Genomic DNA, 26854 nt, shown 5'->3' with positions numbered 1-26854 from the left:
TTCAGTGCAGGAGCAATTTATACCTAAGAGTTATATTAATGAAGGTTTCTAGAATAGAGGAGGAGAGCAGAGTTTTCATGACAGTTTGCAGAGAACAAAACCAAGTAGCAAGTTTGAATAAAAGATCTGGAGGTAGTTGAATCAAATTTTTTTTTTTTTTTTTTTTTTTTTTTGCTTATCTTTCAGAAAAAATGTCCCAAAGTCAAGGTTATTAGAAGAAACTTTGGTGGACAGAGCCCTGTATACTAGGCAATGCTATCTTCAGGGATATTAGAGAGAAAAAGTGGAAGAAAATGGCCAGGGCCTGGGGTGGAATGGGGTGGTGCCATGTTTCCATCTGTGAAAGAAGACACCCTATGGGTCCCCAGTATGGTAAATCCTCCTTGATGTGTCTTTGTTTACAGTAACCCTAGCACAGGGTAATGAAGGAGAACAATGGATCAGCGTCCACAGTAATGAGTTTATCGGAAGATGGAGAACTGGTGTGGGGTGGGGAGAGAAACTTTGGGAAGAATTTTCAAGAAAGATGAGATCTGGAGGATCTGCTCTGATGGCTGGAGCTATGGCTGAGGAGACAGTTCCGAGGGATATTTAGAAGTGGTGCCAAATGTGTTCTGAATAATTCCTTCCTCAGTGTTTTTGAAAAGGCTTTGGAAAAGAATACATACATTTTCAATGCTTCTGAGACCAGATATAGCTATCTTTGGAGGCATTATTATGCTGCAGTGGGCTATAAGGAGAGGAAAGGCCAGATTTAATAAGTACAGAAAAAGACTAGAAAAATGAACTATTTTAAGGAGTTTGTCATTGAAGGGAAAAATGAGATTTGGGAAATCCAAGGGAGATTTCATACAGGGAGGAAAGCTGAGTAGACAGGGAGAACTTCAAGATGCAGAAGAGAATGGAAGTCATGGGAAGAATATCGGTTGGAGCAAATTCTTAGAAAAGGAATGAAGAGGAAATTAGAACACAGATGGAGCTGTTGATCATGAAAAGGTGAAGGGGGTCCTACTCTAAGATGGAGTGGAAGGTGGAGAAAGTGTCTGTGGGTAGAGGAGAAGGAGTGTATGTCACATGGCTTCCATCTCAGGCAGGTGGGAAATGGTGGTGGAAGATGTGGGGTTGGGGAAAAAGGGAAAACATTTGGACTGGACTCTGTTCCTGTGGTGATTGTAACAGATTGTAGCAGATTGCTGAGCAGAAAGGCAGAATTCTCAGAATTCTCAGAAGTCTCAGTAAGGACAGTTGAGCCTGTGTCCTTACTTTCAGGGATGGACATGTTGACCTTCACAGCCTTGTGTGGAGCCCACAGACTTGGGCACCACTCTGTACAGATGTGAGACAGAGAAAGCAATAGGCTATCTGGGTGGAGTCTCACACTATTGCAAACAGGGAGAATGACATGCCTGCTACTTTCAGAGGGCTGACGGGCTCAGGGAGCCAGGCGACCACATATGGAAATAGCTTGCCTTGACGTTGAAGTTCCAGAAACATCATTTGGACTCCATCTCTTGGAAGGCTGTTTCTGCACAGATTTTTCTTTTCTTCTAGTCTCTAATACTAGTCTCTAGTCAGTGTTAGGGAGAGCAGTCCATTAATATGCATGTCATATTTCTATTACTTGTCATTCTTGAGTAATTCACAGCAAGGATGGTGATGGTGGTAGTTGGTGTTGTGATGGTGGTGGTACCTATCATGTGCAGGGAGTATTCTCAGTACTTAACAAATATTATTCAGGTACAACCTTGATTGGTAGGTGTCATGAGATGATCTCCATTTTCACAGATGAGGAAAATGAGTTTGAGAGAGGTCAGAATTTACTTGAACTGAGTTCAGTCAAGCTCAGAGTTCTTCTAACAGTGCTAAGCTGCTTCCTGATTTGCGTGCTTCTCATCAACTACAATGACTACTTTTAACGAAACCCAAATATAAATAAATTTTTGTGAGAAAAACAATTCTCACCTACTTGACAAGCACCTACCATGTACTTGGTCCTCCTTAAAGGTCTTAGAGACATGTGAAAAAAGTTACAACACAGTGTGACGAGTGCTGTAGGTGTACACATGGTGACAAGAAAGATGTGGCATGTTAGAGTGGGAAGTGAGACAAGTGATGTGGGCACGGGTGCTTTCCCGAGAAGATGATGCTTGTACCATCTTAGGAAGGGCGGGTTGGAGATTACTAGGTAAATAAGATTTGATGAGATGGTCACCAAGCTGCAGAGGATACTTCCAATTACGATTTTTAAACCTTTGTGAAAAGTTCAGGGAAGTTTGCCTATAGAACATTCTGAAGCATTCCCCTCAGGAAGCTGTTTGATGAAGCGTGTTAACTTTTGCAACAGAAGAATATACATACTCTCACCAATTATTAAATATAATTTAAAGCGGTTCATGAACCCATTGAATTGCTTCTGTAACCTCCCAGCTAATCTGCTCTGATGTAGAGAGATAGTTGAGAAAAGAAAAGGAATGCCCAGGGGTAAGAGTAGGTAGCACTTATGGTAGGTGCTTTACAGCTATTATTATGTTTGGTTCTTACAACAGCCCTGTAAAATAGTATTAAATTAATTTATGCATGAGTAACTTAAGGACTCTTACATCACTCACTCAGGTTCAACCAGGTAATAAGTGGCAAAGCTATGATGAAATCCCCTCCTGGGGTTCTGAGTCCCAAGTCCATGTTCCTTCCACACACGTGAGACTAAGTTCCTAATGGAAACATTGCTGGGATCAATTCCAATTCCTAACAAATAACTTACAGGTGAACTTCTGGAATATAACTTGTAGTGAGTTGAGGATTGCTTGCATAGTGAAATCTCCTTAATTTTGACTCTACTAATCTGTCATAGCTGATGAATTATGATTTGCTATATTTTGTTTATATGCCTGTGAGCTGGGCTGTAGAGTATCTTGGCAGCATCTGTGAAAATTGCTTTTGAACAGTTTGTAGGCAAGATACACCTAATAAGGTTTTTAAGTTATCTAAAGAAATAATAACCAAGTTGTTATTATGTAATTGAAATACTATACTAGTCTCATCCATATAATGTGGCTGGATGGCTTAAGGACTTCTTACCCTGCACCATTCTTGTTGTGGGAGCCATTCCTTGGTGTGAGTTCTGGAAAGCAATAATAGTGTATTTATCTAAACATGCTCTATACTAAATTGCTTTCACTAATCAAGCAGGACTTATCCCTATTTAGAAGAATTAGTGAGGTTTTACTCAATTAGGCTTGATGTCAAGTTAATTTTCCCCCTGTTAGTATAATGAAGAATTGCTGTGTTGCTCTGTCATGCATGCTGATTGATTAAAAAAAAAATTGAGAATGAATGCCAACACATTTTTCTTCTGATAAATGACGAAAAAATTTGAGAGGTTCAAGTAAATTATTCCAGTCATCAGAAAGTTGCTTAATTCTATTGTGTAGAAAGCCCATTGCAAACCAACATAAGCAATGGAAGAATTTTAAATACATATTCTGTTGCTGGTTTCTTTAACATCAGGTTTTTCAAAATTTTCTAAAGGTTGCATTATAAAGGTTGTTCTTGTCATAAATACTGGACTTGCCAACATTGTCTGTCTTTTCTTTGACTTCTGCTATTTGCTCATTTGAAAATATTTATAAATTACTATATTCTTTGCATGCTACCTCGTGCAGTTTGGGAATAATGGATCAAGACCTGGTAAGTAATGTTTACTCACATGAATTGCATGATGGAAAATTTGTCGAAGCTTGAGTTGTTTTGTTATAATAAATAGAATTTATTGTTCTAGGGAGAAGCAGTTGGGGAGGTAGATTTTATTCTATATTCAGTTATTCTAGGTTATATTTATCCTGTATATTTCAAAATAAATATCCTAAATTAGAAAGATTACAAAGTGAAAGCATCTTGCAAATGAAGTGTGGTCTTGCCAAAATGTTTTTTGAGTTTGAGAGTACTACACTATAGAGTATTAGCAGATTGTTACACACACACACACACACACACACACACACACGGTCATCTGTAGACACTCATCTGTCTCTCTGTTCATATCTATTCAGTTTTATGTCTGAGGTACATGTCCAGATCAAAAATATAACCCTTATAACTAATAATACTTCACTGATAATCTTAGTGAATAAAAAAATAATTGCAGGTTTTGAAGACTGAATTAAGTGCTCACTTTTAACAACTATACCAAGTTAGAGTCAGATCACTGATTGAGTGATGAAATTTGATATTACTATATGGCTGTTTTTTACATAGGGGATTTCAGTCTCTTTCTGAGGGTCTTATTCCAATTAAGTTAATAACTCATTTATTTTAATTAACTAGTGACTTTCTGTCTTTAACTTTTCTTGGCATGTTAATCAGAGGACCAGATGATTCAGATGTATTAGAAGTTTTGAGTTCTTACTGGTAGGAAGGAGACAGCCCAATGTGTGAGCTCCATTATTTTTTAAAAGATTGGGAAATTATTACTTTATATTTCTGTTATCTGGTATAAGAGTATTAAAATTTAAAAAATAACTATTTTGTATTAAAAGTAAAAAAAAGAACAAAATTTATTTTATTGAATCTTGTTTGTAGGAATATCAATTGCTTAATGAAAATGACTTTATTTAACCTTTATAGCAACTTAGTGAAAGCACATTAAAGTGAAAATAAGTAGCAAGAAAGATTATTTTTGCATGTTCAGTAAACCTTAAAGTTCTGGTTTATATTCTGGTCGTAAAGTATGTATCAGAAAAAACAAAGTGAGGGATCATCGTTAATAGCTTTCTAGGCTGCAAAACAAATACTTAAATCTAGAGATAGTTTTACTTTTAGGAAGTAAAATAGCGAAAATCTTTTACTAGGAAGAAATAGTCCCCATTTTCTCTGGATTCTTTATATTTTTTGTGACTTTGACCAAAATTTCAGAGACATGCAACTTATATGTTAAAACAATAGTGGCTATATATATATATATATATACACACACACACACACACACACAAAGATTTATTTACTTACTTGAGTGGGAGAGAATCTCAAGCAGACTCTGTGCTGAGTGTGGAGCCCACTGTGGGTCTTGATCCCAGGACTCCGAGATCATGACCTGAGCTGAAATCGAAAGTTGGAAGCTTAACCTACTGAGCCAGCCAGGTTCCCCGAGATTGGCAATTTTATTTATTTAATTTTATTTTTTAAATGGATCAGGTATTAGATGCTTCTTCTTTTTTTTTTTTTTTAAGATTTTATTTATTTATTTGACAGAGAGACTGCAAGAGAGGAAACACAAGCAGGGGTTTTGGGAGAGAGAGAAGCAGGCTTCCCACTGAGCAGGGAGCCTGATTTGGGTCTCGATCACAGGACCCTGGGACCATGACCTGAGCTGAAGGTAGACACTTAACCAACTGAGCCACCCAGGCATCTTTTAAATTGGGACTTTTGTGGTAACATTTCTTGTTTTGAATGACATTCTAATCTATAGGGCAAATCAGTGAAGTATATTAAAGGGCAAGAGATGGTATTCATTAATTCATCTTGTCAATCACTCACTTGTCATGTATCCTGTGACCCCTTGCCTAGTGCTGGGCTCTGTTCTATGCCCTCTTAACACTGTGGCAAGTTGGAAAATGTGCCTACTTCGTGGCACTCTATTCCAGTGGGACTCACAGCTCAGTATCCTAGGGTTGGTTACACATGATGTTCAGGAAATTTAAAACATGGTGGTGTGATGATGTCTGGGTGATGACTTTAGTAGTTCAGGTGGCCAGGAACACATTTAAGTTAAACTTTGAACCATAAGAAGCAGCTATCTGTGCAAAGATGAGAGAGAAAAAGGTCATGGCTGAGGGAACAGCCAGCACAGGTCTCTAGGGTGGGAGTTTGGTGGGTTTTAGGAATAGAAAGAAGGTCAGGGTAGCTAGGGCACAGTGGATGCTGGTAAAAAAGGGACACTGGAGAAAATTCAAGATGTGATTCTTTCTTCAAATTTTTACTGTATTCTGACATTTAATTATCTCAATAACCTCAAATAGGTGCCTTGTTCTAAAATTACATTTTGTTAAATGTAAAAACTTAGGAAGAGACAGTGAAGAAACCATGTACATTTTTCCATCCATAATAACAGATCGTGGATTTGAAAGCCCAAGGATGATGTCTTTTCCCCTCAATGACTGGAAGCATTTTCAGTGCGTATGAAGTGTTAGCAAACCTCTGAACACCAGCTTAGTGCATTCTACTCAAAGTCAGAGAGAGGTACTTGAATCACTGGTACCTAACAAGATGGAGGCTGGCGACAGCAATAAAATAATCCATCATTGTAATGACAGACTACTGAATTCGGAAATTCTTATTTGAAAAACCCAGTTTTCTTTTGAGCAGTTTCTGGCTTTCACTGCGTGGGCTTAGGAGCCACATCATGTGGGTTCAAGTCCTGGCTCTTTCCATTGCTAGCTGTGTGTTTTCCCTATCTGTGATTAGGGTGTTAGAAAAGTCATTCAGGAGACTACCTTGAAACAGTAAGCACGCCACAGTGTTTGTTGGGTTTGTTGCTGCTACTCTTATTTTTATGCCTTCTTCTCCAACAGTCTTCTGGAAGATGTGTCAGTCACATAAAGTGAGATGCAAGATGGCTGCTGATAAAAATATTCTGCCCTTTACCGGTCTCTAGAATGGAGGTGGGAGCACTCTGAGCTCTCTCCGCAAGAGTGTCATTTCCACATTCTACTTCTCTACTCAGTTTAGCAAAACAAGTCCCCATTCCCCATCATTTATTTAAAGAACACACTTACTGAACACCTACTAATGTTGAACTCTGGGCTGAAATGAAAGCAAATCCTGTCCTCTAGGAGCCTTTGATCCAGCTCCACAACTTTTAGTCACTAAGAATTGGCAAGGAAACAAAAGACAACAGAAACACTTCTGCACTTGTCCAGTTTTTTAGTGTAGATGAACCAAATTAGCACTGATGAGTGGACATTCTTTTGTGCACACCCTTCTCAATGTTGTATGCAAGTGTCCATGTGTTTGTTCTTTGGACACATTGGAATAGATTCTTCACATGACAACGACTTGTGAGCCCATCGTGAGAGAACATGTATTTTACTATTATTACACCTTCATTTCTTCAGCCAAAAATGTTCGGAATGCCTGCAGCAGTGCTGGATACAGAGGTGAACAGGAAAGAAGATAAAATTCCACATCTCCTAGAGATCAGGGGTGTGATTTGGCATAGGTGTTAAATCCTGTTGATGAAGTTCTAGAATATAAGTGAGGTTCGGTGGGGTGAGGTCCGGAGCTGATGACCAAGGAAGAATTCTTGAGACATCTTTGGTGCAAAATGGTGGTTTATTAAAGTACAGGGACAGCACCCATGGGCAGAAAGAACTGCTGCCCTGGGGTTGGGAGAGGTAGCAGGTTCTGCACCATGGGGCGGGGGAAAGTAAGGAAAAGGGAGGTTTCAATAGAACTTTCATATGCTAAAGTGGGCCTACAAGATACCGGACACCAGAGGCCTTGTCTTCCACCAAGGTCATTCTGCCCTTTTTAGCAAGCTATTAAGAGTAGTTGGGAGAGGGGCCCCTGGGTGGCTCAGGTGGCTGGGCCTCTGCCTTTGGCTCAGGTCATGATCCCAGGGTCCTGGGATCAAACCCCACATCGGGCTCTCTGCTCAGTGGGGAGCCTGCTTCCCACTCTCTCTCTGCCTGCCTCTCTGCCTACTTATGATCTCTGTCTGTCGAATGAATGAATAAAATCTTAAAAAAAAAAAAAAAGAAAAAGAATAGTTGGGAGATTCCTAAAGAATGTCACATATGTCCCACCCAGGAGTGCGGGTGGGAGAAGGCTGCTGGGTGTCAGCTTTTGCTTTGTCCTCAGCCAGCCTTCTGTCTCTCCTCCTTTCCAGAGGTATAACTTCTTATTATACCTTATTATTTAACCTCTTCATACCTCAGCTTCCTCATCTGTAAGATGGGAATAATAACCACCTAGGGTTGTTGGGAAGAGTAAATAACTTATACTACTAATGTTAGGATTACTGTTCTGGGCCAGTGAGTATGCCCTGTGCCTTTCGTGCTCAGTTCCTCACTATAAAACTTCTTAAACTAGTGAGCAGAGCTTCAGAGTGTCATAGTGACATCTTTAAAAGGGAAGGAGGTCCTGCTACCCTTATCTCCTGTGCATTCCCACTCCTTACTTTCCAAATATGAAGTAGACATAGGCTCTCTTTTCCTGAACGACTGAGGTACAGAAGTGAGCAGCTTTTGATTTCTAACTCTGGTGCTTATTTTTCTTTCTACCACAGGCCGAATGCCTATTTCTTAACATCTCCTCTAGGGTCCTAGTGACCTGCTTGGTCACAGTGACAGCAGTTAGCCCTTGCTCTCATCCCTTTCCTCTCTTGTCTCTTCACTTCAAGCTTCTTGCTCTGGGGGCTTGCGTTTCTGGATCTTCTCTGCCAATCCCAGAGCTCTCCTTCATCTTTTGAAGGCTGGTTAATCACTTATTTGTATTACATTGGGTGGGACCATCTGCATTTCAATTCTTTTGACATAACTTCCCATCAAATGGTAATTACGCATTGGGCAGCTCCCACAAGGGGCTGGTTCCTCTACTACATCCTGTCCTACCCCTATTCCCTTGTCTGAACTATTCTGATGCTGAGCAATGTAGATACTCCTGGATTTGGGGAAATCACTTTTCAAGAGCCTAGCAACATTCTCCAGCTTACATTAAAACTTAACCAGTTTCCTGGTGCCTCCTGATTCCCTTTAAGACTTCTCAGCAGTAACGAGGGTTGTGTGGGCTGGGGTGCACATTATATAGGCTTTTTTTGTAAGAAATGATATCTTGCTTCCCAAATGTCTCAGAGAGCATTAATGCTATCCCCATCTGTATTAGCAGTAGGCAACCTTTTAGAGTGGTGTAAATGGTCCATTAGGATAACTGCAAATGCTTAATTAGTGTATACTTTAAATTCCATTGGCAAAATAGTAGCATATTTCTTGAAAACCTGTCAGATTTCTCCTAAGTAATTTTTTTTAAGACAGTAAAATGATATAGTCCCAGGCTGAAAATGAAAGGCAATTATTTCAACTCCTAAAGATCAAAACAACTTTACTCACGTTCCACTGAAGGGATGGAGGGAAAAGAAATAATTTTCAAGGTGTCTGGAAATTGTTATTTTCCTGTTAATGGTTATTTTTATTAGCGAGGGGAGTTTTGGAAGTAGTTATGAGATTTTCCTAAAACCAAATGACTAGCAACTAAGTGCATTTGAATTATGTTTGGTTGCATACATTAAAGATAAAATCGGTTTCTTCTTTCTTATATGAAGTTTCATTTTGGTTATAGTGATTTGAGACTGACTGTTCTGGGCCAGAGGAAGGACAAAGGAACCACTAGCTATAAAGTACATCAAGATTACTAGAAAATACAGTCATAAAAGCAAAGCCCACTAAAATTTTACATTTGTTATTTTAAAATTTATTTTTATTTTGTATTTTTAGAGGTGGGGGAAAGGGAGAGAGAGGGAGAGAAAGAATCATAAGCTGGCTCCACCCCAGTGTGGAGCCCGATGTGGGTCTTGATCTCAGGACTCTGAGATCATGACTTGAGCTGAAATCAACAGTCTGACACTTAACTGACTGAGCCACCCCAGCACCCCTAAAATTTTACATTTGTATGGTACCTTTAACTCTTTATGGTATCTTTATATTTATTTAATCCTTTTTGTAATTATTCCCATTAAAATATATTTGATGGTACATGTAGAGTCTGTGAGCATTCTGTGTGGAAAGAGCATTAGACTGAATCAGTCATGTTCTTTCCAGAATGAGTTGGCATATTTAAATAAGGATAAATAATAAATAGGAAAGGGACAATTTACAAAACTCTGATCAAGGTATAAGTGAGCCACAAGGGAGAGTGTAGTAAAACTGGGACTTGGAATAGTGGAGCTATGAGTAATCTTATCAAGCTAAGAATAATCAAAGGGAAAGGGAAGGAAGAAGTTACTGGAACCTAGGAGGTAGTCTTGTACAGAAAAACACTGTACATTGAACGGTGATCTTTTATTAAGGACAAGCTCAAGTTACCCCTCAAATAAAGAGCCCAGGGAATAAGTACCTTGGTCTTCCTCTCTTTCCCTCCAGTTTTATGGTAGAGCTCTTTGTTTGGAACCAACTAGAAGCCAGAGCATGGGAGCTTTGACATGGTTGATCCTGGTCTGCTAGAGCAGAGAACGGAAAAAGAGGGGTAGAAAGTGGATCTAGAAGGGGGAAGGGGAAATGAAAGATATTTGGTATACTCCACCTCTTTGTTTTCTGTCAACCTCCACTCTTGCCCTTCATCTGGGTGAAAAATGCATGTCCCCAGCACAGAGACTGCATAAATCCCCATCCACTACTGTGTGGTTATATCATCCCTGTGTGATTGCAATTCAGTAATATGCAATCTAGAACTAAAATGTTGGCTGCCACCAGTATTCTTCATATGAAATACCAGCGGATGGAGGTAGGGAGAAGAGATGTAATTAAAGAATATAAACTTAAATTATAGCTGATCTTAGTTTCTGTAGATGGTTTTTTTTTTTTAATTTTATTTATTTATTTGACAGAGAGAGAGAGAGACATCACAAGTAGGCAGAAGGGCAGGCAGAGAGAGAGGAGGAAGCAGGCTCCCCGCTGAGCAGAGAGCCCGATGCGGGGCTCGATCCCAGAACCCTGAGATCATGACCTGAGCCGAAGGCAGAGGCTTTAACCCACTGAGCCACCCAGGCACCCCAGCTTCTGGAGATGGTTTTAAGACCTAAGCCAGTAATTATAGCTGCCTCCTTCCACTAAACCTTTTGTATTTACCTCACTGTCTGATACCACCTTGACTGGTAAGGTCTTTTTCAGGTGAGGTGATCCAGACCTTGATTCCTGCCAGATCTGAGTCCTTGGTGGTCTGGTCTTCACTGGGTTGTTGCTCTTCTTCCTTGACAAGGATCATTGGAAGGGGTGTATTAAGAAGTGCCCCATTAATTTTCCTGAGTTTCAAACATTGTTCTTATCTTTATTCTGTAGCAGAAACCAGGTTTTCCTGATCATTGGATGCCATTATCCTGGGTAATATAGTGACTTTCCTCATCTACCTATGGTTTACAGATAAAAAGAAAATTAAATTTCCTAGGGTTAATCTCCACTTCCAGTGAATCAGAAAATGACCATGTTTTCTGGTGGATGAATTATTCCCTTGGACATTAGGACCTTCAGACTCACCAAATCTAAAGTATTGGGGACAGAAAGCAAGAATACTTCAGGTGAGTTATTAGGTATAAACATGAAAGGGGCCACCCTAATCTCCACTGGCTCTGTGCATCCCTATGGCAGTGGTAGTTCCATATATTTAACTGCTGGTGTAAGGCACATATCTACATCCTGTGGGCAGAGTTCAGTCTCTCAGGCTTTCATCTCTTGGCTTACACCTTAGCTGAGCCTTCACTAGGGCATTCCATAATTCTTTCAGGCTAGTTTCTTCTATGAAGGGGAAAGTGATTATGACATGTGAATTCTAAGGATTGAGCCTATTGTCTCATTTGCTTTGCTGCAGAATGGCTTGGAGACAATTTATATAGGTTATTTTGGCTATATTTCAGGCATACTATAAATCTGTGAAAGATGATTCTAGCAGAAACTGCAAGCAGAGAAGTCATATTACATATATCTATTTTTGTGAGTCCAAAGAGTACCCCCTTATGATGGGTGGTATCATCAGTACAATCATCCTACCTCTGCCTATAGCCAGGTGTGCCTTCCCATCCCATTGGGTGATGATACCTTTTTGGAGGTCCAGCATCAATCCTGGTTTTTGACAGGTTGGACCTTGTTTGGTGCAAGCCAGATCAACCCTGGCTGGAAGAAGAGAATGCTGAGCTGTGAATAGTCACCAACCCCACTATTCTGACACCTTTGTTTATGGGCCCATTGACCAACATTGGAATGGTTGAAAGATACCAACTGATGTTTACAATTAGATCTTCTTGTTCACTTCATCGTGGAGACTGCTCTCCGTGACAGTCTCTTATGAGATTTAACAGAATAGAAGTATCTTCACACTCTGTGCCTTTTTACAAGAGGTCCATCTGTATATTTCTCTTCAGATATCCTTGCCACCAATGTCCAGTTTTGGTTTTTGGAAGTTTCTGACCACCAAGCCAACTTTCCAGCACCCACCCATGAGTTAGTACAGATCCAAATCTCAGTCATTTCTTTTACATGAAGTTTAACACTGCACCTAAAAGTTTTGCCCATGTAGAGAATTTTCCCTTATCAATGTATTTTGAGTTCATTTTGAGTAACATAGTATAGCTGTCTGGTGCTGGCACACTTACAGATGTCCCCATAGTTTACTGGCTTTAGGGAGCTATCCATGAAGCCTTACTGTTGTTGAGGGAAAAGAAAAGAAACATCAGGCTCATATACTAGAGAGGTCTGAATCTCCTGCCATTGCGGTTTGTTTGTGTCTCCTAAGGCTGGTGTGGCCTGTTCTTACATATATAATTTAATAATGGAATGCTGCTGTGAACAGCTGATTTTATGACTTGCTGACCCAGATAACATCCAGTTCATGTGGGGCGTGATCTCATGGCCACTTACTATCCCACGGGCATGAGATAAGTCTCTGTAAGGATCCAGGAGCAAGGGACACCTTGAAAAAGGGAATAGTTAGTGGCAAAGGAAGACATGGCTTTACTCTAACATCTTAGGGGTTTGCACTGTGATTCTCTCACCAGGGCTTCCAAAGCCTCCTTTCAGCATCTCTGTCTTCCATAGACTCTTCTAATTTCACTGGTCCACTGGGTCATAAGAACCAAATGACAGGAAGGCTTGCAACATGGCCCAAACCTTGCAGAGTGCTTTTATGCTTTTATGGTCCACTGGGTCATAAGAACCAAATGACAGGAAGGTTTGAAACATAGCCCAGACCTTGCAGAGTGCTTTTATGTTCTGAGCATCACTATAAAATGCAGCCCACTTATGGGTAACCAGTGTGCTATTTCCCCATTCTTCAAATATATGAAAAACCCAATTAAATCCCATTTGGGGTGCTGTTTGTTATGGCCATGTCCAACACCAGTGATTGTATCATTTAGGATCCCAATAGAAAACTGATGGAACGCTCAAATTAGAATAATGTCAGGAAGATATAGGTATAAGGTGTGAGTGGGGTGTAAGAGGACCACAGGGACCAGTAATCGGCAAAATTTTTACCACCACTGGACCTGAAAGGGTGGAGGGGAGAGAGCAGTTACTAGACTCTACAAACAGAGTTGTCTTGAGAAGAGATGTGGCCTTCATCTGAGGGTCATGGACAGCCTTAGATGACCACACAAATGGGTATCAGAGGAATCAGTACCCTGACTTCTTCCACCTTTCTCCCCTGAGGTCACTTTAGAGCTCCCCAATGGTTAATCTCAAATGAGAACTAGAGGACAAAGAGCCTGAAGAGGTGGCTCGTTTGGAACAAAGAGGAGTGAGAGGTTAGAGGGTTATTCTGGAAGGGCAGATAAGAGCTATTTATCATAGGCCTTGAGTTTGAATCCTGGCTGTTCCTTTCTGGATTATGAATTCCAGCCAGATGGAGATCCTCTGATTTATTTTCTATCCTCAGTTCTCAGCACAATTCCTGCCTCGTATAAAATAGCTGCTCAATGAACAATTGAGTAGCCTCATCCCAGCAGCTCCCGTATGACTTTGAGAAAGTTATTTATATTCCTGGATTGCCATTTTCATCATCTTTAAAGTCAAGATGCCAGTATCTGTTTTGTTTCACTCATGAGGATGTTGTATAGGTCAAAAGAAAATGAAGACCCAAACATATGGAAGTGCTTTGTAAACTCTGAAGTGTTCAGTGTGCAAGGTATTATTTTACATTTTGGAGATTCCTTTTCTCCTACACCCAGTCAGCTATCTGACTCATAGAAACTTACCAACTCAGACTTCCTACTTTTCACAGTGGGTTTTATTAATTAATCTCCTGGCCCTTTCATACACCTTGGACTCTAGTAGTTGAATGTTCAGTAGTTTTCTGCAAGAGTATATTTATGTTCAAGCTCAAGCATCTTTTAAAAAAGTTTTCCTTTTTTTCTGGTTAACAAGTCTCTTTACCCCCTCACTTTTCTAAAGCTCTTTTTTGGGGGATAGATTAAATTTTTCTCCCTTTTTTCTTTAATAATCTTGACCAGTGTGCTCCAAAATATATTCAAAGATGTGAGCAATCTCATGTCTTGCACACTTGTAGGCAGTTTTTGTTTTTCTTGTAATAATTCTGTGTTCATCTGTACTGTGTTAGGAAAAGCGATCTGTGGTAGATGTTAATAAGCATTCATGGAATACTTAGTGGCTTATAAACGTCTCATTTCATTCATCACAACAATCCTATGAAATCTGTAATATTATTTTCTCCATTCTACAGATAAGGAATTTGAAGGCATATTGAAAGTGATTCTTTCTAAAGGACTTCGTTTTTTTTTTTTAAGAGCAGTTCTAGGTTCACAGCAAACTTGAGAAGAAAGTATAGAGATTTTCCATAGACTGTCTGCCCCCACAATGCATAGCCTTCCCTGTTACCAGCATCCCCCACCAAGTCAGGACATTTGTTACAACTGGTGAGCCTACAGTGACACATCATAATCACCCAAAGTCCATAGTTGCAGTTGACTCTTGGTGTTGTACATTCCATAGGTTTGGACAAATGTGTGAGGACATGTATCCATCAATGTAATGTCGTATAGAGTATTTTCACTGCCCTAAAAATTCTGTCCTCTGCATGCCTATCCCTCTTCTTTTCCCAGTCGCTGGCCACTGTTGATCTTTTTATTGTTTTCATAGTTTTGCCTTTTCCACACTGTCATATAGTTGGAATCATACGGTCTCTTCAGATTGGGTTCGTTCACTTAGTAATATCCACTTAAGAGTCCTCATGTCTTTTCACAGTGTAATACTTCATTTTTGGGGGAGGGTGTTAATATCACATGTCCTACAGTTTATTTATTCATTCACCTACTGAAGGACATTTTAGTTGCTTCCAAGTTTGAGCAATTAGGAATAATATTGCTATAAGTATCTGTGTGCAAGATTTTTTGTAGACTTAAGTTTTCAACTTCTGTGGGATATACCAAGGAACATGATTGTTGGATCATATGGCAAGAGTGTGTTTAATTTTGTAAGAAACTGCTAGACTATCTTCCAACGTAGCTGTACCATTCTGTATTCCCATCAGTAATGAATGAGAGTTCCCGTTGCTCCACATCCTTGCTAGTGTTTGGTGTTGTCAGTGCTCCAAATTTTTGTGACCCTAATAGGTGTACAGTGGTATCTCATTTTTGTTTTAATTTTCATTTCCCCAATGATGTATGATATGGAGCATCTTCTCATATGCTTATTTGTTATTGATATTTCCTTTGGTAATGTGTCTGTTAAGGTCTTTGACCCTTTTTTAATCAGGTTGTTTTCTTATTGTTTAGTTTTAAGAGTTCTTTGTATATTTTAGTAGTTCTCTATCAGATTTATCTTTTGCAAGTATTTTCTCTCAGTCTGTGGCTTGTCTTTCCATCCTGTTGACATTGTCTTTGGCAGACAGAAGTTTTTAATTTTAATGAAGTTCAGGTTATCAATATTTCTTTTGTGTGTTGTGCTTTTTTGGTGTATCTAAAAATTCATTGCCCTACTCGAGGTTATCTAGGTTTTCTACTGTGTTATTTTCAAGGAGTTTTATAGTTTTGCCTTTGCATTTAGGTCTGTGATCCATTTTTTTTGAAGGATGTAAGGTATCTAGATTTTGTTTTGTTTTGTTTTGTGGATGTCCACTCGTACCAGCACCATTTGGTGAAAGACTATCTTTTCTCCATTGCTCTGCCTTTACTCCTTTGCCAAAGATGAGTTGCCATTATTTATGAGTTTATTTCTGGACTCTCTGTTTTCTTGATCTGTTTATCTGTTATTTCACCATTATCACACTGTATTGATAACTGTAGCTATACTAGTAAGTTTAAGTCATGTAATGTGAGTCCTCCAACTTTGTTCCATTCCTTCAATGTTGTGTTGGCTATTCTAGGTCTTTGCCTTTCCATATAAACTTTAGAAAAACAAAATACCCACAAAATAACTTGCTGAGATTTTGATGGGGACTGCATTGAATCAGTAGGTCACACTGGGAAGAACTGACATCTTGACAATATTGAGTCTTCCAATCCATAAGCATAAAATATCTCTCCATCTATTTAGTTCTTCTTTGATTTCTTTTATTACAGTTTTGAGCTTTTCCTCATACAGACCTTGTACATATTTTGTTAGATTTATATATATTTCATTTTGGGGGGATTCAAATGTAAATAGTATTGTGATTTAAAACTCAAATTCCACTTATTCATTGCTGGTGTTTAGGAAAGTAATTAACCTTGTTATACATCTTGCCATAATTGCTTATTAGCTCTTGGAGCTTTTTTTGCCAATTCTTTTGGATTTTCTGTGTAAACAGTCATGTCATTTGCCAACAAAGACAGTTTCATTTCTTTCTTCCCAAATGTGCATGCCTTTTATTTCCTTTTCTTGTCTTACTGGATTAGCTAGGACCCAAGTAACTTTCTATAGGACACAAACCCATTAAGGAGATATTATTCAAACTCATGCTGACTTGATGCCAAGTCCCATATCCTCTAATCATTAAGCTAGCTTGCACTCAGTGCTCCTCTCCCTAAATGTCACCCCTTCCTCTTATCTGCAGCCTCTTAAAATGTCATTTTAAAATTTTTATTTATATTACATTAATTTCTCTTTCATGGACATAGAATTTATATATTTCATTGCATATAATTTCCATGTTTTTTGTCATTTATACTTCCCTTTTACCATCTTTATTATGCTTTTTGGTGGGTTGCTCCTTTCCTTTTTGGTTTGGTTTTATTTTTATCAGAGCTCTTCTTCCCCCTGCCCCACCCTGTCATGCCATACCTTTTTCTTATGTTCTTCCTTTTCTGCCCCTTATGCCCTCCACCTCTTTTCAGTCTTCCTCCTCTTTGCTTAAAGATAAGAATTCTGTAGTAAGTCTACTGGATTTCTTAATTTTGATTTCTTAGTACTTTGTTTGTTTTTCTTTTCCTATTTGCTTCTTCCCCTCTATGCTTGCATTGGGATTCTAGTCTCCCCTCCACTCTTAAAACTTTGGTCCATGATATTCTTCCCATCCCTCCCATTCTGAGTAGTCTGCACTTTGCTTTGACTTTTATTTCCATTAATAACTAAGGTGAGAGATGTTAAGAGCCTTGCTGATGATTATGTGGTAATTCCTATCAGAGCCGAGGAAGAATTTAGTCTTCCTGGGTTTCAGATTTAAGGTCTTTTCACTAGATTGAATTGCCTCATCATGGCTGAGGTTAGAAAGAGCCTTAAAAAAAAAAAAAAAAAGAAAAAGAAAAAGAAACAGTTTCAAATGCACTATATGTCACAGAAGTAAGCAAGCAAACAATGACAACAACAGTAACCAAAATAAAAGACAGAATACTCACTAACTTAACTAGAGGGACTTAAATTTTGTGTTTTCTTTGCTCAGTGACTTAGTGTCAGGTGAATTAAAAACAAGCTCTTTGTGAATGCTTGCCTACTTATGTTTGTTCCAAAAGTATTAAAAATACATGGCTGTTAACCTACCCAAAATGTCATTTGACACAGAAACCTGTAAAGCATAAGAAATACAGTCAATAATCTGTACTTAGAGGTAAGAGAATCATGCCTGATATATTAATTTAATTTCTTTTTCAGAATTAAAGGAGTTTGTATATAGACTCTGTACATAACATCAGGTAGTCAAGATTTGGTCTTTGAATCTTTCCCCTAAATACTCACAAGTAAATAAAAACATTATAAATATTTGACTGGGTGAATCAGGTTGGAAGATGAAAGCAACTGGTCTTATTAAGTGTCTTTGGCAGTAAGATTTTGCAAAGCTAAGGTCTCTTCCTCTATTGCTTTTCTCATGACCACTTTTGTTCCTTCTTTGGCAGTTAATGCTTCCTGCTCTGGGGTATTTCTTACCCAAGTCACCCATATGACTTGTACTAAATCATGATTGTTTATTATATTGTCCATTTATGATATAGCAATTGCTCAATTAATTAAACTGGGGTGTCTCTAATGCCTTGGCAGCCTGTGTAAACAAACCAAAATCTAAGCTGTAAATGTCTCAAGGTTATGACATTGAAACCTAAAGATAATTGGTCACAAAAAGCCAACTGGGCTTTAAGTTACAGCCCATCAATAATTTTCTTGCCTTGCTTCTGCCTTTTCTCTGTAAAAGCCTCTTCCTGAGCTCCTGTCGATGGAGTGCTCCTATCCATGTCTGGTTTGACACTGCCCAATTTGAAATTTTTTTCACATACACTCTTAAAGTTTTAAATTTACCTCAGTTTATCTTTTAACACTATAAAGTAAAAAGACCACATTGGAAGACTGGATGGAATTCTTTTTATGCTTCAGATTTACCTTTAAAATGAAAGGAGATTGAGCACTTACTCCAACATTACTTCAAGTGTTTAAAAGAGTTTTTTGAGAGAAGGGGGCATTCTCCTTGTGAATTGCCTTCAGAGCCTATTTCACACAGTAAGTGTCCACCCACCACCATAAGTCTGGAGTAGTAAAACAGTTACTAAAAATAGTCGACTTACTTCTTTTGCATCCCTCGGTAAGCTCACCAAAGTTTCTGTGTTTCAGTTTCTTTAACTCTGAAGTGATGATAATAGTAGACCTTAATTCACAGAATAGTTCTAAAGGAGTGGAGTATCTCAAGGACTTAGAGCAGTGCCAGGCACATGATAAATACTCTATGCCTTTGCTGTGTCTCTTCCGACAACTATTACGGCCCCTGCTATTACTACAACCACTGCCCCTACAAATAACAATCCTCCCTCCTTCCATGTTAATTTAAGAATTTAGTGGCTCCAAATGGCTTTTGGTTGTGTCTACACACGAAAACTTTCCCCAAAGATGAAGCTTTGCCACTAAAGACACAGAGAAAAGATGTATGGCAAGATTTAGTCCATTCTGAAAGAGGAGTCGCCAAAGTGTTTTGAGCAATGAAGCGACATTGGGATAAATCTCAAACCTCCACCATAATGGCTTGGAAGGCAGCCCTTCTCGTCTGGGTGTGTACTGAACATTTTTTAAATGGTCAGTCATATTCTTTACATCTTGTCTCTCCAATATAAATACACTTCTTGAAGATAGAAGTTGTGTTTTCCACTTCTGTGCACTCCCCATAGCATCCAGCACCCTGTTTTACAGATTGCAGATGCTTAGTAAATATGTTGATTGGTTGCTGAGGTAGAGTTGAGGGGAGGAGAATCAGGAATAAAATGTGCTCCGGTTAATTGCAAATTGCTTCCCTACTTAAAAATAAATTTGCATTTGATTATCTTATCTATGATTTCTGGAAAATGCTTTTGGTTGGCATTTGGTATTTGATTTTATGTGATTTTGTAAATTTTATGGAAATCTAAATTCTTACAAAGGGTTTGTTTTAGGATTTTCTGTTTTTATTATTGCTCCAAAATGGAAAGAGGTGTTAGTACAAAGGTAAGCCTGTTCTAATCACATTTCATGAAAATGTTAAGAGAATCATTGAAATTTAGAGCTGATAGGGAACACATTGTTACAGCTTAATCACCTGACGCACTACTTTGGAACACAGTGGAGACTTAATAAGTCATTGAGAAATAAATGAATCATTTAGTACATTATCTTCATTTCACAACTGAAGAAACTGAGGCCCAGATTACCTGCTCAGATAATTTAGGAGGGATTACAGTAAATGTTCTTTGATGTCATTGTTCTCTAAATATGGATTTCACATGAACATTGTAACACGCAAAAGTTTAGTTTTTGAAAATTTACCTTTATTTTAAAGTATGCAGATGAATCAGATTCTTAGGTTAGTATCTGTTACATTTTAGGAAGGCAATAGTAAGAATTGTTCATACAAATCAAAAGGATTTTTTTTTAAGGGGAAACCAGAGTAAAATGTCTTTTAAGTGGGTTGTTCAAGGGCTGTCAACCGATTCATTTCCTTTCTCCCTACTGTAAGTTTTTGTTGTCATTTTGTTGTTGTTATAAATGATTAGGAGTTCTTAACCACTATGAAAGACTCTCTGTTGGGACCGTTTGTCTTTCTTAATACATAACACACCTCTTATTTCTGTGTATCTCTGAGACTTTCAAGAAATGATGGTTATTGGGGCACGTGAGTGGCTCAGTGGGTTGGGCGTGGGCCTCTTGATTTCTGCTCAGGTAGTGATTTCATGGTAGTGAGATCGAATCCCCATGTCAGGCTCAGGCTTGGAGCCTGCTTGGGATTCTTGCTCTCTGCCCCTTCCCCCCAGCTCCTGCGAATGCACTCTTTCTCAGTTTCTCTCTCTAAGAAAAAAAGTGTTGGTTATTTTATTGATTGATTTTCTGTTATTTTACAGGATGGCAAAACGGAGTCAAGTTCGTGTACCTGTTTGAAGGGACCCAAACTGTCAGAAATAGGGACCATTGCCTGGATGATAACACTCAGTGATGCCCTCCACAATTTCATTGATGGCCTGGCGATTGGGGCTTCCTGCACCTTGTCTCTTCTTCAGGGACTCAGTACTTCTATAGCGATTCTGTGTGAAGAGTTTCCTCATGAGTTAGGTAAGAGGCTCTGTTCATACTGTGAAAGTCACTTCTTGGTTTTGGTGGAATGAGACATTTTAAGCGACACACTCTTAAAAATCCCACTGATGCATCAAAATGGAGGAGCCCTGATTGGACATTGACGCTTATCTTTTCTCATCCAAAAATAGCCAAAACTATTCCCTTGGTATTTTCTTCTTTTCCTAGGGGACTTTGTGATCCTACTCAGCGCAGGAATGAGCACTCGGCAAGCCTTGTTATTCAATTTCCTTTCGGCGTGTTCCTGCTATGTCGGGCTAGCTTTTGGCATTTTGGTGGGCAACAATTTTGCTCCAAATATTATATTTGCCCTTGCTGGAGGCATGTTCCTCTATATTTCTCTGGCGGATATGGTAAGAAATTTTTAAATTTTTATTTTAACTTAAAATTTAGAATTAAACATCTGGGTTATGAGTTGAGTAAGCGTAACCTGCTTCCCACAGTGTAGAAATTCTGTTGTAATTTGAAACATTCTTGGTTCAACAGACAACTTGTATTAGCAGTAATTTGAAAGTAATTCTCACTGATCTTTTGATCTAGGATCCTATTGGTAGAAAAGAAATGATTTGCTTCTGTTAAAGTAGAGAGATTTTCCCAGGTTTTTTGCCTTGTGGGAGGTAAACCCTGTATTCTATTATAGTATGTCCCCATGGGACCTCTCCCCCACTCTTTTGTGAGGATGTTACATTTAGAAGGGAATAACTTGTTAGAGTAAATAGCATTTTGTTATTTCAAAGTTCTAAACAGTGGGAGCCTTTTGGGTGGAACTAAAGTTGGTAAATTGAAATTGGACCACATCGACTTGGGTCAGTATATATTTGTATCTGTTTATGTTGGTGCTCTGTCTACATCTTTATTTATGTCTGTGTGTGTGTGTGTGTGTGTAAGAGAGAGAATATTAATAGTCCTGTGCCCTGTGCATTTTCAAATGAATCATGGACAGCTTTCTAGAAAATGAAAATGTGCTCCATATATGCAAATCAAGGAACATTTCCTTTGCATTTGGAACTGAATATGTATTACATACATAATTTAGTAATTTAGCTTCCTTCATCTGCATTCTTAGCTCCAAATGGTAACTGTCTAGCTCTGTTCCTTGCTCTTTGCAGGCCTTTATCAGAGCAAGCATTTCATCTCGGGGAACCATCACTGCATTTATATTTTTCTTCACAGAATTAATGTCTCGTATTGTATCTGTGCTAGGGCATCACTTCTTTCTCTGTTATAAGAATGGAATCTATTAGAAGTGTTCAGTCTAAGGAAATAATGCTAATAAATGATGCTGTATGCCCTAACAGCAGTTTTGCTTTTTTTCGGAGTAGTTTCACAACTTTCACTCACTTTATTCTGGTAACAGCTTCTTCAGTCAGGCACTTGGATTGGTGGGATTCTGGAGACCTCTTTGGTTCTTTGGTACATTGTGCCATTGTATATATAGCACATCATTTTGGAATATGTTTTAGAAAGCTGACATTTACAGATCTTACTGAACCTTTTCTGTAGAGTTTATTCACTGAGTGAGGGTAGATTTTCAGTACAGAACTTGGAGTTTTAATTGCCTTCATTGTAAGGAGATTGTTATAGCGTTCAATAACAGCACATGATTTATTTAAAAGCCATAAGATTATGTGAGGAGTAGAGCAAGCAGAAGGCAACAAATTGAAGAGAACAGGAATTAAATGCATAGTGATTTCTAAAAATTAACTTAATCAGCTACTATTGATTGCTATTATGTTCCTGGCCTGGAATTTATTTTATTTTATTTTATTTTATTATGTTACGTTAATCACCATACAGTACATCATTAATTTTTGATGGAGTGTTCCACGATTCATTGTTTGCGTATAACACACAGTGCTCCTTGCAATCCGTGCCTTCCTTAATACCCGTCACTGGGCCAATCTATCCCCCCAACTCCTTTCCCTCTAAAACCCTCTGTTTCTCGGAGTCCGCAGTCTCTCATGTTTCGTCTCTCCATCCGATTTCCTCCCCTTCATTTTCCCTTCCTTCTCCTAATGTCCTCCATGCTATTCCTTATGCTCCACAAGTAAGTGAAACCATATGATAATTGACTTTCTCTGCTTGACTTATTTCACTCAACATAATCTCTTCCAGTTCCATCCATGTTGATGCAAAAGTTGGGTATTCATCCTTTCTGATGGCTGAGTAATATTTCATTGTGTATATGGACCACATCTTCTTTATCCATTCGTCTGTTGAAGGGCATCTCGGCTGTATCCAGAGTTTCTGGCCTGGAATTTGTAAGGCACTGGAGACACTGGAGTGAGCAAAGGAGGCACAGTCCCTGCATCTGTGGGGCATTCTGTCTTTAAAGAGAGGAAACTAGAAATTCAGTGAACAAAATCACGTTCCATGACTAAATAATTACAAGTAAAAAAATCTGTGAGCTAAGAGGAAATGCAATATATGTGGTGAGAGATGATGTTAGGGGAATCTAATGTAAGGTAGGAGGGCCTAAGGGAAGCCTTGCTAGAAAGTATGATTTAAGCTGAAACCTCAATGTAGCTCATTGAAAAATTGGAGGGGAAAGAGTTCAGATAGCAGTTTGGGTAGGTGTGAAGATTTTGATGCTGGAAAGAGGATGGATGCATTTGAGGTCCTGAACGAATGGTGTGGATGGAGCATAGAGAGTAGGGGGGAGAGAGACGCACATAGACAGACAAAGAAGAAAGAGAGACGGATAGATAGGAGGCATAAGATGAGGTACATCCCATCCCACTGATTCACTCACTTGGGGAACACTATTTACATACATTTATTTTTGTTGGTGTCTGATATGGCTACATATCCCTTTAATGCTGTCTATACTGAACATACACACGTCTGAATTAAATCCCAACTGCTTCCCCCAAAGAAATCTCTAGGCGACTGTTTCATGTTTTACCACCAGATGGCAACAGTTGTCTAACAATGTCTCTCTCTCTCTCTCAGTTTCCAGAGATGAACGATATGCTGAGAGAAAAGATAACTGGAAGAAAAACCGATTTTACTTACTTCATGATTCAGAATGCTGGAATGTTAACTGGATTCACAGCCATTCTGCTCATTACTTTGTATGCAGGAGAAATCGAATTGGAGTAATGGGAAATGAAAGATCGTGTTGCTAATGAAGGCATTTAATAAATAAAAACATCTCCAAAGGGATTTTTAAGCTGATCCTATTTAGTTAAAAGATAATTTTGTTTTCAACTGTAGGTCAAGAAAACTGATTATTGGTTTCAGATCTGTTAAATAGGCCGTTATTTGTTGTGAGAATTGCTTCAAAGTGTTTTTGGTTCCCTTCGGAAAGGCTGGTATACGGGATCTTTGGTCAATACTCACTTCTTCATGTTTCATGCATTCTACAATCAGTTAGACACCCAGACCCAGAGGAAAATACAAGCTAGGTTGTATAAGCCCTTAAACCTCCATGGCGGGCTCAAAAGCTCAGGCAGTATTCAGAGTGGTTTTCTTTCAGTTAATTTGTTCCAGTGCTTTTCATTCAAATGTAGAAGAGGATTGGCTTGTATACAACACAGATAGAAGTGATTCCAAGGCCTCATATACCGGTCAGGGACTTGGAGGATTGTTTTAAAAACCATTCTGGGGGCTCCTGGGTGACTCAGTTGGTTGAGTATCTGCCTTCTGCCCAGGTCATGATCCCAGGGTCCTGGGATCAAGCTCCGCATCAGGCTCCCCTTCTCAGTGAGGAGCCTGCTTCTCCCTCTGCCTGCTGCTCCTCCTACTTTGTGCTCTGTCAAATAAATAAATAAAATCTTTAAAAGAAATAAATTTAAAAAAAACATTCTAAAAAAAAAAGTGAATTATGATACCAGTAAAGTTTTGTTAGCCCTACTAAGTTCAGACTTTATCTCATACTTTATCTCTTAGTGAAAGCTCTCCCAGATCCCACACAAATCCAGATTTGCTATTTTTAATGACTTAGGCTCTAAGCGCACCACAGCACACGGCAGAACGTGTGCGGCTGGGACTCCTCAGCTTCAGGATACCGTGTGTTTGTGTTGTGAAGGGAGAGACTATGTTGGCTTGTAGGAAGAAACCGAATGTAATTTTAAGCAATTTACTTTTAAAAATAAACACAATTATTTAGCAGAGGATATTTTAAATAAATGCAAAATAACAGATGGACTGCGGAATGTCAAGGACTGATTAACTAGAAAACACATCCCTTATGGACGACTGAGAGTGATCAGAAAAGACTTCTGTGTTCAGTCTACATTTTTGCTGTATGGCATACCTTGAAAACAACTTCCACACACCATGGTTATTTTTGTACCTCTTTTAGGTGATAGGGCCTATTTGCTCCTTTAGCTGCTCTAGAAAGCTGGTCTGCAATTGAGCATCCTAACCCCAATTCACACTCCCACGTCACTTCAGGAGAATGATTGACAGCGAGGCAAGTGATGGATAAAAGCCAACAATGATCTCAGGAATCACATTTTCCCACAGACCGTGCGGTGGTGTCACACAGCAGTAACGCAGATTAGATCAACATTTAACGTGTCTGTTAATGTTGATTACATTTTCTGACCGACAACTCAAAAAAACTTAAAAAAATTCTTGTTTGACCAAATAGTAAACACCTTTGAAGCTGTGCGTTGTGTCCTTCGTTATTCATTTTAATATGTATCCTTTGAGTGACTTCCATGTATTTGGCATTATGGGGAGAGAGAGAAATAGGAAGTTGGTGATATGTTTATTGCAAAGATATTCAGCAAAAAAATACTGTAAAGATTAATCAGTAAATGTAGAATCAATTTTTATCCTTTAATCTGTTTACATTCAGTCCTAAGAAATAATCTTTAACTTTTTAAAGCATAGATTGTTTGTCTGGGTTAAGAAGCTATGTACAACATGATATTAAAACAAGACAGTTTAACGGACTCTCATTTGGTATAGATCATTGTGTATGTGGGCAATCCAGGTGCTTTATATGATTCTCTCCACCTGTTGATCTTTTGACCATTTTCTTCAACTATGAGGGAGAACAAAAGGCAATAGGGCGTAAAGGCCCAAAAAGAAAATTGCTACTTACTGGCTGTTATGGTAGCAGGTAGAAGGTAGGATATGGAAAACCATGATTGCACTTAAATTTCCCTAGATAACAACTCAAAAAACCAGTTAGCGTATCTTATACTGAGGCATTCATGATACCAGTTGAAGATTCTGTAATTTGCAAACTTTAAAGATGCTACTGTGACACACCAACAATGATTTCAATGCATAATTTTGGAGGTTACGTCCTTCTATTTTTGCATTATCGAACTTTAAAAAAAATGCCTACTACTAGCTGGCACTTTTTTGAGTACTGAATCAGACCCTGTCTTTGCCCATCCAGACTACCCTAGACTGGGGGGCTTATAAATAAACAGAAATTTATTTCTCACAGTTCTGGAGTCCAGAAGTCCAAGATCAAGGCAGTGACAGATCTGGTGTCTGGTTCGTAGATAGCATCCTTCTTGCTGAGGCGTCATGCAGGGAAGGATAAGGGAGCTCTCTGAAGAGCACTAATCCCATTCATGTGGGCTCTACCTTAAGCACTTTAACATCTCTCAGAGTCCCCTCTCCTAATATCATCATCTTTGGGGGGTTAGGATTTCAACACACAAATATTTGTTGGATGTAACTGACCCCTATTAACCATGCTGACGTGGAGAAACCACCCACCCAAAGAATCTGCGGCTCACAGCAGGTTATTCTCAGGCTCCCAGGTCTGCAGATGAGGTTCCCCTGATGCACCCTGGGCTCTGCTGGGTGGCCCACTTCCAGCTGGGGGTCATCTAGGTCGAACCAGTGTGGTCGGAAGTGCTGCAGTCACGTGGCATAGGGCACAGGCATGCAGTTCTAGTAGCAGAGGAGAGTGAAGTTCTAATGGCTTCGTTTTACCTTAAGTAGTCTCCAGACACTATTATTTTTCCTAGCAGAAAATAGCTCATATCCATAATAATTCACCCACAGCTTCCAGAATTAACTTCCTTGTTTTAAGTCTAGTATTTATCCTCGTTCCTTTTAGAAGAATATGTCCTTTCCTTTACCTGTATGTCAGTATGCATAAATGTGTGGATGCAACACGGCTTTACCCTACTTCAGGACAATTTCTTCTTCTTCAGTTGGTGAGTCTAATC

The 26854-nt window shown here is 39.0% G+C and overlaps 1 protein-coding gene across 2 annotated transcripts in view; it reads left to right on the top strand.

Moving 5' to 3' along the window:
- The window catches only part of SLC39A8 (solute carrier family 39 member 8), an 81748-nt gene extending 56141 nt beyond the window's left edge, over positions 1 to 25607 (top strand). For both annotated transcript variants that reach the window (XM_080797556.1, XM_080797557.1), the window contains exons 7-9: positions 20480 to 20687; positions 20877 to 21061; positions 23661 to 25607. In XM_080797556.1, the coding sequence (XP_080653682.1) occupies positions 20480 to 20687; positions 20877 to 21061; positions 23661 to 23810 (543 nt within the window). In that variant the 3' untranslated portion in view covers positions 23811 to 25607. The remainder of the gene's footprint in view (positions 1 to 20479; positions 20688 to 20876; positions 21062 to 23660) is intronic.
- The last annotated feature ends 1247 nt before the right edge of the window (positions 25608 to 26854 follow it).

This window comes from Martes martes (assembly GCF_963455335.1).
Source record: "Martes martes genome assembly, chromosome: 2".
NCBI lineage: Eukaryota > Metazoa > Chordata > Mammalia > Carnivora > Mustelidae > Martes > Martes martes.
The sequence above is the reverse complement of the archived record's forward strand: the minus strand, read 5'-3'. Positions and strand labels throughout refer to the sequence as shown.